Source organism: Anguilla anguilla, chromosome 16, assembly GCF_013347855.1.
Source record: "Anguilla anguilla isolate fAngAng1 chromosome 16, fAngAng1.pri, whole genome shotgun sequence".
NCBI lineage: Eukaryota > Metazoa > Chordata > Actinopteri > Anguilliformes > Anguillidae > Anguilla > Anguilla anguilla.
In genome coordinates this window covers 30142401-30155854 of record NC_049216.1, presented here as the reverse complement: position 1 = coordinate 30155854, position 13454 = coordinate 30142401, and the positions used below count along the sequence as shown (strand labels likewise).

The 13454-nt window shown below is 43.0% G+C and overlaps 1 protein-coding gene across 1 annotated transcript in view; it reads right to left on the bottom strand.

Annotated features, from left to right (window-relative positions):
• The window catches only part of fhod1 (formin homology 2 domain containing 1), a 49265-nt gene that overhangs the window by 26658 nt on the left and 9153 nt on the right, over nt 1-13454 (bottom strand). The window contains exon 4 of the mRNA XM_035395433.1: nt 812-879. Coding sequence (XP_035251324.1) covers nt 812-879 — 68 coding nt within the window. The remainder of the gene's footprint in view (nt 1-811; nt 880-13454) is intronic.

Sequence of the window (13454 nt, the reverse complement as noted above, 5' to 3'; positions counted from 1 at the left end):
AAACGTACTAAAGAGTTTAAATCACTAACGGGCAGATCACTGCCATATCGTGTAATTCTCTTTCATCATGTTGCAATAGTTTTGAAGCAAAGAAAACTTAAGTCGTAAAAGTGGCTCTCAGTGTGTGTGTGTGTGTGTGTGTGTGTGTGTGTGTGTGTGTGAGAGAGAGAGAGAGAGAGAGAGAGAGAGAGAGAGAGAAATAAATAAGAGAAAGAGAGACAGAGCATCTGTGTAAGCCAGAGTGACACAGGAAAACAGTCCAAACAGCGTAAATCATCTCCTGGAACATTTGTGCAGCAAATTAAGAACAGACCCGGCTGCTGTCATGCACATCAAATAGTGTTCCCTTTCTTGTTCATCCACTTACCCCCCCCCAGCAAGGCAGTGACAACATCTGACATACAAACAACAAGCCAGGATTTAAGAGCACGCAGCGCTGCACTTTATGAGATGGGGGATTTTATTGAAAGCAGCAAGACGAGGACTGTGACCATTGACCCCCTGAGCTGAACGCAGCTCAAGAGGATGCATGTAATCACACTGCAGAACAAGCACAGTACACAGACAGGGTAATGGCCTCAGTTTCGTAACAGTAATCTTCATATCCTCTTTATCTTTCAAACCATTATAACTGTGTGCCTGTCCAATGCTCGATTTCTATGTGTGGAATGCGTGGTATGCATTTCCTTCATTTCATATTCGGGAAACCAAGTTTCAGGGCCAAAAGGTCAAAGGACAGAATTATTTCCTCTACAGTTTTCTGTATCTCAATTTAAAAATGAATGTTTAAGCCAGAACTTTTTTGTTGTACCTGAAAAAGCTGCTTCAAAGAAAACAGGGATCTTCTGAGTTCTGGTCCTTGGGAGTTGTACAGCTTTTCTGAAACAGGATCAAAGGACTGCATTAACTGTACTGCACGCATACACACAAAACAGCAATACAGCGCAAGCAAGACGCACATCCGAATCTATTAACATAACTACAAAAATGCAAATACACTCATTTCTGACAAGGCCTTTACCTACCAAAACACAAATGCAAAACGGCAATGCTGATAGCATACACAGGAGAAGGTGCAGACGTACAGTATCTCAATAATGTTTGGCACGTTAAATACTGAAGCGATTATGGTATTTTCCCTCAATTCTAGCAGCATTCAAAGCCTCTCTTTTATTCACAGAGCGCTGCTGCAGATTTCCAGAGCATTCCCTTCGGAGGTATGCTGAAAAGGAACACCCAAAAGATAATCACGAAGATAAAGCACATCTGGTAGGGAAGATTAATTAAACAGAAGGGCTACGGGCTCTAAACAAAAACTCCGTTCTGTTTTGCAGCAAATGTAAATACTTCCTATGAGTTCCACCTGAACTCAACGTCTCGCCATACTCTGCAGTTTCTGTGGCGTAAAATAGTGAGTCACGGGTCATAACTCAGAGCTATAACCAGACAGGGAATCCCAGCCCATCAAATTAACAGGGCAGGAAACGGAGAGACCGCACTGGGAGAGGTTTGGCACTCGTGTGGGAGGAGTAAGATTCCTCGCTCAGAAGGACAACGTCAGCATCTTTTCGCGACTGTCCACGCATGCATGGAACACAGCGTCCAACCCGCTCTATTTCCAGGTCTCCGGTTACTTTGTGCATTTCCATTTTTAGCTGTTCGACACAGGGACCACAAGGGGGTGCTTCCTCCAAACAAGAAAAAAAAAGCCAAAAATATCACTGTCCCAAATGGCATGTTTTCTCCCCAAAAGTAAATTCCTCTATCAAAACATACGAGCGCCACTGCCTGCAATGGACTTCCATGTAAACAGTTTTTCTTCCTGTCGTTATATCGAGGCAGAAAATGCCCAATCACGTGAAACTAGCTTCATCCTGATCAGACCCAGCTGGCGCACGACTACAAACAAAGGTTGGAAAAAGCCAGAAATGGCAGCATAAAGAGCCACTGAAATTCCAATGTGGCGTATAACACTGTGCAAGTAAGTTAAATCTGAGGATTGACAAATGACCAAACTCTCATTCAGCTCTGTATAGTGCAGCCTTTACAAGGACGCCACGGCAGTGTTCCAAGCAAGATACGAGCCTGCGTTGTTCTGGTCAAAAAAAAAAAAAAAAACTTAAAAAATTAATATAGCCTGTATTCTTACTGCGTTTACAGCTGGAGGCCCGTCCCTGCTGAAGTCATGTGCCCAGCTGACCGTGCTAACTAAGTCGCTAAAAAAAAACGTCATATTCGGAACAACAGAACAACCAGCCGCAAGGACCCGGCTGGATACTAAAAAAAAAAGAGGGGGGGGGGTGTGTGTGTGTGGGGGGGGGGGGGGGGGGTAGGAACACCCCCTGCACATACCGGCCTGCGTCCATATTTCTGGAGTAACGACGCGTCACTCTGAGCAGGAAGTCGCGGTGGGGATTCACAGCGATACACTGTTCTGTGCTGACAATGGCTCCAGACTGAAGAGGCTGCCTCACGCTGATAACGGACACAATGTGCCGGCCCGCACTACACCCGTTTCAGAGTGTATAACTGAACGTACACACACACACATGTGCAGAGAAGCAGTGTCTTTTTTATTTATTTATCAGGGGTTAACAGCTGGGACAGTTCTAACTATAAACGCCTCAAACGCAGAAGGACAGCAGGACAGACGAAAGAGTGGCTTCTACATTATAAGGGATATGCTGACTGCTGATATTCAGCACGACACATAAAGCGAAACGATGGCTTTCATATTTGAGTGACCAGAATGCAGAAGTATCATGGCTATATTCCTCCCATAATTGTACAGTGCATAACACACTGTCTGACTGAAAGCTGTTCCCAAGCCTCCGTTTATAAATATATGGCCAAAACATGGGACAGAATCCAGAGCAGTCCTAGTCCTTTGACCTCTTTATTTTCTTAGCGGGTACAAGTATGAGTTTTGTCATGTCCAGTATAAGATATCACCATGACACCATGTGAAATTAATCAGTAAACAAAGTTCCATGCAGGAAGGAGGAAGAAAAAAAAATGCCAACAACACAGGGGGCAGGAGACCAGGAGCAGATATGAACAGCATTAAAAATGTGCTCTGCTGGTATCTATGACAACACATATCTCAGATATGATGGAGAGGGAGGACAACAAACAGAAACTGGCATCGATTTTCACAATCTGATTCAAAACACTGACTTCATCCAGACATTCGCGACGTGTGAAATCCCACAACCGAGGCCACATCACATCACCCTAACAGCCGAAGGAAAAAGAATTGCGTTAAAAATGACAGCAAATAAGGAAATTCAAGGGGGGGGGGGGGTCTTTACCCATAAGCACTAACTCCAAAAATGAGAGACAAATGTTCAAATGTGTGGATATGAAAACCAAAGGATTCCAAGAATAAAGGTGGACAGAAGTTTGGAGAGACAGGACTAACGTGTCGGAGTAAAATAGGTCAGACTAAAAATGAGCCAGAAATGTAGATAATCCTTAGTTCACGGTTTAGTTTTGACCATTTAAAAATATGTTAGCAAGTAGTTGGTTACCCACTTATTCAAAAGTCATTCACTGAACACATAATTCAACGCATCTTGGCTTACTAAAAATGGCATGATCAATATAACTAGCTGCTGGCCCATCCAGTCTCACATATCCAATCAAAATGCAGCCTGTAATAGACGAGAACTGAGGTCCCACTCACAGGTTTCATGATTCTGCACATTGTTCCTACACATTCCTTCATGGAAACTAGAAGCAACAACTTCCAGTGGCTCATACTGAAGGTTCTGACATCATACAATAACTCCCCCCCCAACCCCCCCAATCTTGAAAAGCTTGAAAACAAAACACACTAGCCATGAATGAGAACGGCTGGCAAGTTACTCTTTAGATCACCACTCAGGGTCTTGTTTAAATTTTTGCTTTTTCTTATATCCGTACATGAAAACTCACCCCTCTCAGTGTAACTGTTGTATGGGACAGGGCACAATGTTTTCAAAGTTAAAAAAGTTAGATTGGGACATTTTGGAAAATATTTCTTCATCCGTTAGGAATTTAGATGACCAGTTTACAAATTTTACAATTGTATACAGCGTCTTGTTCAACTTCTTATACCAAAGAATCGTTTTTAAAGAAGAGGTCATTATTTATAAACATTTTAGCTATAGAGAGGTTGATGGTTGCCTAGGGAGATTTGTTTAAGTTTGAACAGTTGGTTTTTTGTCAGCTTTTTTTGGGTCTGGCTGTTTGGACCCTGTTTCTCCTGCTTTGTATTTGTTTGTGTGTGTGTGTGTTCTTTCCCCTACTAAAGTCTTCCAAGTTTCTCATTTTAAAAAAAAGTTATGGGCTACTCAACTGTTCTGCTTTACTGTTTGTATTCAAACTTTGACTTGAAAAGCATTACTTTTCTGGGTATTTAAACAGCGAGCTGAGCTCTGCGAGTACCATAAACACAACGCTTGTTTGGATTTATTAACAAAAGATGAAGACTTTCTGAAGTGGGATGATTAAACGACTCTCTAACCGTTGCGTGAGACATTACGTTTAAGTGGATTTAGTGAAGATGCCTCTATCCCACATTCCACCTGAGGTTATGGGTCTGCGGCCCGTTTCGTGCCGTGTCTAAGACCAGAAAGAACACAAGTTGAGGCCGTTCGACTCGGATCATGCCACCGTAAATTAACGACATCTGAAACATTTTAGTGAACTACGACTCAAAGGTACAAATCCGTTACCCTGACTCCGTGAGGCGGGCGCTCCCAGTTACACACAACTGTCAAATGAAAAAAAGGGATGAAAAAATAATTGGGTGTTTAAACATGGTTTTTCCTGAGAAAAAAATAAAATAAAGATATAAGCATAATGGCTATTCCTTTGGTGGGAAGAATAAAGATTAAAAGAATTAAAAAGGTACAGTTAGTAGTACACAACTGGTCGTGATTAGGTAAGACATGTCTTGGCACAGGATGTTGGAGCGAGGCAAGTGAGTCAGTCCAAAAGCTCACGGGTTCTGGGAAACAGCCGAGAACAGGCAGAGATTATTGGGGAGGAAGGAAAAGCACGGGGGAATGCAGGGAAGGAGAGGAGAAAAAAAGAAAGAGGAGAAAATAGTTCAAAGAGAGAAAGGAAGAGTAGCAGTTATGATTCATAACAGAAGAAAAACAGGACGTCCAAAAAATGTCAGACAAACAGACAAACAATAAACAAATCCCAGGCTGAACTGTAGGCTTTTCGGATTTACACTCAGATGATCAAAAATAGTTTAAAATGAGATTGTGTGTACATCTGAGAGATTAAACACTTAAAGGTCGACCCCCAACTACCACCAATCGAGGAGGACCATGCAGTACAAGGGACAGTGGTCAATGGGGTATTCACCGTCTCACAGAGCAACAGGGGCTCCTCAATCAATCAGCACCTTTGGACTGCCAGTGCTCCACCTACACGAGCAGCACAGGCCCCCAGTGCAATAACAGCACAACTCAGCTGGTGGGCTGCAATAATAAAACAAGGAATAGCCAGCAGCATGCATGTGCTTACGCGCACACTGGGGGGCCCCAATTCATAACTGGGAGGAAAAACTGAGGAAGACCTTAAAAAAAAAAAGTCTTGACAAACAAACTGACTTTACTCCTTAGAATGCATAATGAAAATCACAGTTTGCACTCTCCCAACCACTTGGGATAGTCCACTTCATTTTTCTGTTCCATCAGCCTTTCAGGATTTTTTAAATCAAGCACCATCTCACCAAATAAAAAAAAAATTCCCCAAGATACTCAACTCATGCGAGTTGGAAAATCCTGCACACTGCACACAGCTCTGCCCCATCCCTGCAGAAATGCAGGCTGGACTTGCCAGGTCTTATCAGGCAGCGCCGATGAACACAGAATTAGGGCCTGGATCAACCTACAAGATGCAGATTATAAACCCTTCACTTCAAAGCCTTTGCGTGAGCAGGTGGGGTATCAAGCTCCTATCCGGTGGACCTTAACATCAAAGGCTTCAACTGCGCCGAGGATCGCTGCTTCTGCAGAAACCAACGCTCTGCTCTCTCTCCGTGACACAGAACACAAGAGACCTCCTACTGGTGACACCGAACCGTTCGAACTTCAGTCCTTTATATAAACGGCAGATTACTCTGCGATTCCGTATAATTTCCCTCCCAAGAACCAGAAACATTCTCCTCCGTAATTAGGCAGGGACGTTTAACTAGTCAGAACATGCAATTTCGCCGAGATAAACAAGCCCCGTTCATTGCCTCAGTTGGCTTGCATCTCAAAAATCGAAAAGGCTAGGGAGCCCGTGGCAGTTAAGTGAGATCAAAAATACAGACTGGAGCAGGATATTGCATTTGAAGCAGAGAAAACAATAGCATACCCACCAATAGCATTTGGTACAGGTCACCGTGTGTGCTACCCACTTCTAATGGGGGGTACAGACACTGATGCAATGTCTTTGTTAGCCTATTTTGTTATGTCAATGTACCTCCCCACCCACTATAAACATCGCGTTTGTAGCGCAACCTAAATGCACTTACTTGTAAAACTCTGCAAACCCTATCTTTTCCTGCCACTGGCATGTGGATCTACTACAGTCATCTAGTTGCCTATGCCATTCATAATGTAAGAAAGCATATCTGTTATTTCATTTGCTGGCAATTGCTGCATCTATTATTGACTTTTACACATGAACCCTGCCATTTCGGAACTATACAACAAACTACAGTAATGTGGTATACTGGGAAAAAAATGCACAGAAGATTCAGAAAACAAAGACAGGACCAGAGATCTGGCCAGAAGTCACATCTATACTGCTTTAGGTCTGTAAGGGAGGGTTTGGTTCACACAATATGCTTAATATACATCTCCAGGCCCATATAAGGTCTTCTGCAACAAAAGAGATGTAGATCATTAAAGAACAAATTCATGCGTGAGCTGCCAAGCCCTGTGCAATCTAAATTATTCCCCCCGATTCTGGAAAAGCACAGCACAGTCCAGCTGTCAGGGCTTACAACAAGCACTGCACTATACTTAGTCTGCCAGGCCTGGACCATGCCTTCCCTTAGCTGGGCCCCAGTTTCCCATAATGCAGTGCTTCAGAGGAGGCGGGAAACAAAGCACAACAAATAAATGTTGTAAAATGAAATGGTAAAACATGCCGTTGCCACGTAATGGAGCTTAACAGGCCTGCTTTGCCAGGTTCGCCCGTGCCCTTGGAAAGGTGACGGAGGAGAAAACATTGCAAAAGCTTGAGCAAAGGTTTGACTAATGAGGTCCAGCCCCCAAAACAGACTACACGGATATCGCCCTGCAGTAATGATCCAACTTATAAATAAACTCCCCAGTGATCACAATGTGTGCTTTGGTCAACAAACTGAAACAAATCATTAAAAAAAAAACATGTCCAGTGCTATTCAGGGCAATCAAAGGGTCTGAAGACAAAAAATGGACATGCTGCAAAAAGCTTGGTTAAATGATTGTCATCCCATCACAGTTTAACAGACATGATTATGTACACTCTACAGATAACAAAGTCCAATTGGCAAACTGCAAATAAATTACAAATAACACATATGAAGTGGTCAAAGAGCGGTCAATTTGAGCAATGACCTTTTGACGGACAGATAACGTGATCCTATACCTCACAAACAATTTGAATGTCCGTTTATCTAAATTTAGTTGAAGGGCGGAGGGCATACATACTGCTGGATACATGTATTCGGCATCGAAAAACTCCGCGCAGCTTAATCCATGCACGGCACCTGCAACATAACTAGCTTTTATGATTGGAAAAATAAGCTGGTCAACACGTGAGGTTTTAAGAACGGCTAAACATATCACGCAAGAAACATAAGACCATGGTTATAATTTAGTTGCTATAACCTAACAGGACAAACGCGAGGCAAGAAAACCACAGCCTATCAGATCGCATTTTAGGATTTCACCCTGAGAGGAAAGTTAAATGAGGTGTTTTATCCAATTTTTCATCAATCATTTGTAGTGCAATGTGTCCAAAACCTTTCAGGACTGGTTTTCATAAAACAAAGAAAATGGAAAAGAAATGTGGGTATTATTGGCTCTGAGCAACAGAGAATGGGAATTTTAAAACTCCAAACATACACTAAGCAATGAATACTTTCAGCTTCACAGCCCCAAATGACTAGAATATATTACCAAAACACCTCAAACCTGCCCACCACCCCACCCCCACCCCTCCACACATACAAAGTAAACCACTTCTGAAAAACGTACTGATGTTAAGGACTTTCTATTATTGTGTTGATGTCAACTGAGATGAATGTATTTGTATCTGAAACTTATTAAATGCTTTGTCTATTTTTTCAATCAAATTTGACTCATTTTTATTATACTGTAAGGCTATATTTTATTGTTTTAACAAAATCTTTGAATATTGAATATGTTAATAAAATAAATATCTTGTTAGTCCATTGTTATTTTTATTATACACCACAGTTATGATATCCTGTTATTGACTAGATTTGACCCACTCATTTTAACATACTGTACATGTTCCACCCTGTCTCAGCTGTGCTGTATGTAAACAGTTCCTCAGAAATGAAACTTTCCATTTCAAGGAGTTTATTCGGACACTAAATGTCTAAACAAAACACTGAAACACAGGATAATAGTGTTCCCATAGGCTGTGTGTGGGGTGGCCGATTTCATGACCACAGTTAAAACCTCATTGCTGGATGTCATCTGGTAGCACTTTCCCCAGGTCTAAACAGTTCTGAAGTGGTTATTACAGATGCCTTATCAGTCTTGGCCTTTCGTGGATAATAACCTTAAAATGACAAATAAATAATAACAATACATCTTTGGCCATGGCCTTTTGTGGCTAATAAAATCAAATTTAGCAAAAAAAAAAGTTTTGTACCCTTTACCTGAAACATTCATCAATGTACTGAGAAACTTTATCTTTGCAAAGTGCTGACATTTCATTTTTATTCAACCTATTTAAGCATTTTAGCAAATAATTTCATTAAAAGACAGGGATTTTAACAACAATATGCTACATGTGTCTTATTCAAATTATTAATGTTCACCAAACATCAAGACCTGTCCCTCTCTTTGTTAAACTGCAGGCCTAGTTCGTTTTATAGCTATATTTCCTCGCACTGCCAAGAACTCGAAAGCAGAGAAAATTTCTGTCACCATTGCCGACCTTTTAATTCATGATAAGCAGTTAAGTCAATATTATTGCTAATGTGATCATAAGCACATGTTATAAAGCCATTGAGGCTCACAGGTTCCTACAGGGGGAAGGTATAATAAATAATCCAGCTAATAAACGGGGGGGGGGGGGGGGTCTATGTCACGGTCAAGGGGTCTGGTGGTTCCGTAACAGAATGAGGTCCATTTTCTGGCACAATTTGGAATATTGTAAAAAAGAAGGGAAACCCGTGTATACCTGACCCGATGAAGACCGGAGGGTCGAATAGCGGTAACTAAATTATTGACTGGCTAAGTCATTTAACCGATCTGAATCCAATTGAACATGCATTTCATATGCTGAAGAGAAAACTTAAAGCAACTAGGCCCAGAAAGAAGCAGGAGCTGAAGATGGCTGCACTATAGGTCTGGCAGAGAAGATGCTCAGCACCTGGTGATGTCTACAGGTCACAGACTTCAAGCAGTCATTGCATGCAAAGAATATACAACAAAGTACTAACATGACTACTCTCATTTACATAACATTGCTATGTCCCAAACATTATGGCGCCCTGAAATAGGGGGGATATGTATAAAAAGTTCTGTAATTTCTACATGGTGAACCAACGTGTATAAAAATACCCTTGAATAAAAGCTGAGAATGTGCACTATAACCACATGTGAATTGTCTGATTGCACATCTGAAATTGTGGAGTACAGTGCCAAAGCAAGAAAAAAATATATATACATGTCTTTGTCCCAAGCATTATGGAGCTCACGGTATATATAGATATTCATATTTATCAATTGTGTGTGTGTGTGTGTGTGTGTGTGTGTTTTAGGAGGCTTCATGTGTGTGGGGTCATTTGTTCTACTTCACCCGTAACACATCCCAAAGATGTTAACTCCTCAGCTATTTTAAAAGATATCACATTCTAGCATTGACCCGAGTCAAACCACCAAGGCCACATTGCAAAGGTTCTAAGTCATAACCCAGGGATAATTAAGTGTGCGCACACTCAGATCAGCGAGTTATAATGACGAGAGATATCCTGAGCCCAATGACTACACAGAATAAAATGTAACACAACACTGCCGGTGCTTTCTCTGGGCTGTTTACGAGGCCCGGAGACTCCCAACAGTGCAGAAAGTTCAACCTCAACGCCTGCAGTACATGTCCAAGTGAGCCAGCTCTACATATAGCAGCAGAACGCGAAATTTTTACCCTGTGAGCGAAAGGGCTTTAGTTAGTTAGTCTCAGTGAAGTGATTGTCACACATGGGACAAACTCAGGGACGGACAGAGCAGGGGGAGAACGCCTGTGTCATCTCAGAGGCGAAGGGCGAAGTCCAAAAATATTGGGCAGCTTGGTAACCTGGAGGTAATTCAGCTGCAGGGTGCACCATGAACCTCCAGGGGCTCCAGACTTTAAAATCAGCCGCACAAAAAGTTGCGGGCTTTCTATTGCCGACATGGTCAGAACAAAAAGGAACTTTGTCTGTGCTGGTCTGAAACCAGCTCATCAACCTTTTTGGAAAGAAAAAAAAACAAAAACAAAATGGGATTAAAATGAATAAAACAAGTCAAAGGTTCCTTTGCAGCTGGCAAGCAGGGCCTATCAGAAGAATCTACCAGCTCAAAGTGCAGATATAAAAATACCCTCGAATAAGGCTTCAGAATTCCTGCGTGCCACAGCATTCCCAGCAGACCGCCAACTCTTATGTGAACAGACTGGCACTGGGACCCTGCAGGGCAAGGCTGCAGGAACTTAAAGGGGTTTCGTACCGGCAAACGCAGGCCATAGCCAGCTGTGCCAGCGTGGGTCTTTGCTCCCACCAGAAACAGTGCCAGCTTGGGTGTACGCTCATACACCAGTAGCAAAACAGTGCAAATTCTGGTCTGAGTTTAAATCAAGTTCATTGCTAATCTTCATTTGATTTTACACTGTTTCAGTAGCAGGTAAAGACACACTAATATTGAAAGTTTTTTTTTTTTTTTCTTTCATTTATACTTGAAGAAAACAGATTAATGCTACTCTATACAAATGAAGCAGTACTCATACACTAAAGGCACATACTGGACACTACAGGTAGTGCGCAGTACTCATACACTACAAACACTTACCGTAAACTACAGGCAGCGTTCAGTAATTGTTCACTGCCTGTAGTGTGAAGGTTAGGAAGTCAGAAGGTCACCTACAGGGGAGGCGCTGTGTACTTTTTCATTCTCAAGCTTAGCCATTACACACGTGCGCTTTCTTTACTTTGGCCCTGATGTTTATATGGACCTTGGGGAGGGAAAGTGAAAGTGATCCACTTCAGTTTGTTTAGCAGTAAAGACGTGATGTTGGACAGAGCCTCATCAAACAGTTTTAAGCGTTTTGGCTCCTTGAACTAACATTGGTGAAAACAAAGCCATCGTTTATGGGTCTGGTAATTTCCCCGACAAGATCTCGATACAGGGGACGGTCCTTTCCCATTACGGTGTTTAAATGCATTTCCCAATGTATTTTTCACAACCGGTTTTTAAGTAAATCGACCAATGGAGGTCAAGCTGTGTTCATGAACGTAGCGAAACAAGCTTCCCTAATATAACATCAGCTGATGACATCTAACGCGCGTTTAAGAATTTTTATTATTTTTATTTTTATAACAAATACAAGTCTGCAAAATGTGACAGAAAAATATATATTTTCTTTCTTTTAAAAAAAATTATAAACCCATTCGTCCTTGCTGGTCATATATAATATTATACATACCAGTACTGGACTTTTGTCAAGGTTGTATGACAAAACAAATTCTGTGATAACAGTAAAACTGACCCCTGATTTGCTTCTGTTCCGTTTCTCATTTATAAAAACCATACCCCTGCTCTTCACAACAGCAGTAAATGGGCCAATGCTCACAACGCTGCTGAAAAGCATTGTGCTGAAAAGCATTGTCCACAAAGCCTACAGTAGGTTACACAATGCCGAGGACGTCATCCCAAAACGCCCGCACCCACCCACACCGTGCCCTAGAACCCAACACCGGATCCAGTAAACGTGACCGTCACACGGACACCACGCACAAGTTCAAGTAGCGACACGAGAGAGAGACAGAGAGAGAGAGAGGGAGAGAGGGAGAGAGGGAGAGAGAGAGAGAGAGAGAGAGAGAGAGAGAGAGAGAGAGAGAGAGAGAGAGAGCCCCGCACGGTAAAGCGGACTGACTTCCTGAGAAGCTGCCCCCCTTCCCTGTGAGTAAAAGGGAAACGCGACGTGTGGCCACACAGCCCAGGGAGCGGGGCCGTCACTCGCGCGTCGCTCAGCCACCGCCTCCAGCCAACGCCCCAGCAAGCCCTGGGACATTAACGCGGGCCTTCCATTCCATAGGAGAAAAAAAACAAAAAAAACAGACATGACCGTGCACAGCCATTTTGGGACGTAGCCCCGCTTTACCCGGCGCTGTACAGGCCTGCACTCCCCCCGCAGCTCCGAGCTGAACGCGTGATGTCATCCGAAAACGGAACGGCTTCACGATTGGCCCAGACAAACAATATGTGCAAGAGGGGGAAAGAACAACAGGATGCTGCGTCAGCCAGAACGGGAAAACAAATCACATTCAAGTGAGCAACTGAGAATGACTCAGATCCAGGGGAAGGGGGCACTTAAGTGCACTGCCGTGCTCCCCCCCCCATCTTTCAGCACGTTCCCGCTAACCAAAAACCGTGCAACTGTCCCACGCTTAACATCAAATGAAAGCACTTCCGTTCCGTGCACAGGACGCAGTTTGCAAAATAAATCAATGCTACAAACAGGCTGGGGCGTTTCATGTTCGATTACGATAGAATACCATTAGCATAGTGTAATTTTTCATTCATGGTACAGACGGTGCTGCCCGCTGTGACTCACGGAAGTGATGCGAAGCCTCCCCAGAGGCTGCGCTCATTTCAGCCACCCCCTGCGGTGAGGCCAGCTCCCTCACCCTGCCCTGCCAATGTCTCCAAGACCGGTTTCCACAGCTCTGTTACTGTGGTTACACCGCACAAGCACACACACACACACACACACACACACGTGCTCACACACAGGCGCGCACACATACACACGTGCTCACACACAGGCGCGCGCACACACACAAACACACGTGCACGCACACACCCACACAGGCACACACACACAGTACTTGGGACAGTATTGTGGTACATAACCTCTGTTCAAGCTGTAATTTGGGCATAATCCCTTATTGAAGAAGTCACCATATTTTGCCTGAGCAAAAAATTAATTACCCTTATTCCATTCCAGTATAACTACTTGATTCA